General features: G+C 56.8%; 1 protein-coding gene across 1 annotated transcript in view; it reads right to left on the bottom strand.

Annotated features, from left to right (window-relative positions):
- Positions 1-378: 378 nt before the first annotated feature.
- DDB1 (damage specific DNA binding protein 1) overlaps positions 379-2,684 on the bottom strand; it is a 19,801-nt gene continuing 17,495 nt past the window's right edge. Inside the window, exons 23-27 of the mRNA XM_027669199.1 lie at positions 2,221-2,330; positions 1,673-1,842; positions 1,489-1,591; positions 1,167-1,290; positions 379-909 (exon numbers count right to left, since the gene is read on the bottom strand). Coding sequence (XP_027525000.1) covers positions 826-909; positions 1,167-1,290; positions 1,489-1,591; positions 1,673-1,842; positions 2,221-2,330 — 591 coding nt within the window. The 3' untranslated portion in view covers positions 379-825. The remainder of the gene's footprint in view (positions 910-1,166; positions 1,291-1,488; positions 1,592-1,672; positions 1,843-2,220; positions 2,331-2,684) is intronic.

The following is a 2,684-nucleotide window of genomic DNA, read 5'->3' as shown; positions in this document are numbered from 1 at the left end:
AGCCAGGGATGCTTCCAGCACGAGCTGGAGCTCAGGGAGGGAAGGATTTTAGGGAAACCTGCCCAGAATGGGATTTGCAGGGGGTAACCTGGAGTTATGGGGAGATCCAGGCTGGGGAGAGCATGGCAAGCTCCAGGATAATCCCCAAATTCCATGAGGAAGAAGGTGGGAGAGCAGGAGGAGGATTATTAATGACCAGCCAGAGGATGGAAAAGCCAGGTTTCCCTAAAAAGTGAGCCAAAAATCTGCCTCTCAGGGAATTCCCAGTGCTGCTGGCAACCAGACAAGGAGCTAAAATTCCCTACAAATCCCAGGAAAACAGGGGTTCCCAAGGTCCCCCAGGCAAGGCCACAGCTGTGATTCCTCAGGACACGGATCTTTCCTCTTGGACTACTTTATTTGGTAAAACTCCGCAATCAACAAGAGCTTGAGCTTCCCAGAATTCCCTCCCTGAGCGAGGAATGGATCCTGTGGAGAGTTATCCCGCTCGGCTGCTCCTCCAGCTTCGATTCCTCTTCCTCAATAAAACACAAGGAATCCAAAAAAAAAAAAAAAGGGGGGATCAAAAGCCAAAAAAAAAATGAGTCAAATCTACCAAAGACACCAGGGAAGAGGGAATCGCATCCCGGTGGATCACCCAAGGGAAGGGACAGTTCTGGGCACAGCCGAGTCCACGGGATCAATGAATCCCAGCGGGAAGCGACCGACACCCCCCCAAATTCCTAACGAGCTGCTCTTCCTTGGGAGATTTCGGCCCCTCCGGTGTTGGGCACGGCTGGGGAAGGATTCCCCGGCTCCGGGGGGAGGGAATGATCCCGAATCCTGCTAATGGATCCGGGTGAGCTCCTCCACGATCTTGATCAGGTCGTCCACGGTGGCTTCCCGCTTCATCCCGCTGCCGTCGTCGATCTGCGCGGGAAGGGAAAGGCGTCGGAGGCGTTCCCAGACCACCCAGGAAGGCGTGGATCCAGGGTTTCCCAGGGAGGCTGTGGCCTCCCTGTCCCTGGAAGTGCTCCAGGCCAGGTTGGAGCAACCTGGGATAGGTGTCGGAGCTGGAGCTGGACGGGCTCGGGGGTCCCTTTTAACACAAACCTTTCCACGGATCTACGATTCCGTGACTTACCGAGCCTGGATTCCTGAATCCAAGGCCACGTTCCCGAACTCACCTGCAGGTTTGCCACCACTTCCTGCATCTTGGGCCTGCTGATATCCAGGAAACTCTCGATCAGGTCCCCGTCGATGAATCCCGTGGCCGGCTCCGTCTTCCGCTCCGTGTGGAACGACCTCCAGGTGCCAGATCCGTCAAGGAGCCAAATCCCCAGGGAATAACCCCTTGGTGGTGCCTGTGGCAGTGCTGGGTTAATGGCTGCACCCCCTCACCTCGGAGGGCTTTTCCAACCTTAATTCCATGGCTGCCCAAACCCGATCCCACTGAGCGAGCCCCTCCACCCCCCGGAGCAGGTTCCAGGCTGGAATCCCAAAGGATATAAGGAATGCTCGATCTTCCCGACGCTCTTGATGACTTTGTTGAGCCTGTTCTGCATGTCCAGGAGCAGGTTGTACCAACTCTCCGACAGCGACGTCACCAGCCCTGCGACAGGAACGCCGGGAATACTGGGAATTGGTCCTTCCCGCCCGACCCATTCCAGGATTCCCTGGGGATGCTCCTCACCGATCATCCCGTTGACAGTGCCGAAGAGGACGGAGCCCTGGGTGGGCGTGGAGGTCTCTCCCAGGTTTTGCATGACCAGGGATCCGTGGCAGAAGACGTTGACGAATTCCCCAAGGTGGGATAATCCCACTTCCTGCAGGTGCTGCCGCTCCTCATCCGTCGTGGCCGCGCTGGAATTCCAAACGCTCAGGATGGGGGGACTCCAGAGCTTCCCCTGCTCCCCCCCAGCTTTCTTCAAGGTTCCAAAGCTTCTCCTGTTCCCACCCCATGGATGCTCCCCCAGCTTTCCTGAGGGTTCCAAAGCTTTTCCTATTCCCACTCTGGAAATGCTCCTCCAGTTTTTGTGAAGGTTCCGAAGCTTCCCCTGATCCCCAGAGCTGGGAATGCTCCAAAGCTTCCCCTGATCCCACCCCACTGCTCCCCAGAGCTGGGAGTGCTCCTCCAGCTTTCCTGAAGGTTTTCCAAAGCTTCCCCTGCTCCAGGAACATTCCTCTAGGAATGTTCCCTCAGCATTCCCGAGGGTTCCATGCCATGCCATCCCAACCCACCTGTCCTTCTGGCACACAAACAGGTTGAAGGCGTTCTCTGCTCCCAGGAAATTGTCGTCATCCAGGATCTCCACGGCACTCATCCAGTTGGGATTGAAATCCCGGGCAATCTGGAAGGGAATGGGAGACAACGGTGTGTCCAGATGGGCCGGGCTGGGATCCAGCATCCTCATCCCGCCAAGATTTGGGAGCGAGGCAGGCTCCAGCCTGGCCCTCCCTGCTCCAGAAAGCAGGAAAGGCACCAAGTGCCTCCTGGAGATGATCCTGGTCTGAGTGGTCCTGGGAAAACATGGAGAAGGCTGTGCCAAAGCCACTCCCAGGGATTTAAACCCCCAGACTGCGGCTACACAATTCCAAGTGGACTCCAGGAATTCCAGATGGCACTTGCCCTGCTCCCAAGGGTTGGGGATACTCCCTCAGCTTTCCTGAAGCTTCCAAAGCTTCTCCTATTCCCACCCTGGGAA

The sequence above is a fragment of the Corapipo altera genome, unplaced genomic scaffold, assembly GCF_003945725.1.
Source record: "Corapipo altera isolate COAL_440 unplaced genomic scaffold, ASM394572v1 218, whole genome shotgun sequence".
Classification (NCBI taxonomy): domain Eukaryota; kingdom Metazoa; phylum Chordata; class Aves; order Passeriformes; family Pipridae; genus Corapipo; species Corapipo altera.
This window is presented reverse-complemented; position numbering and strand designations above follow the sequence as displayed.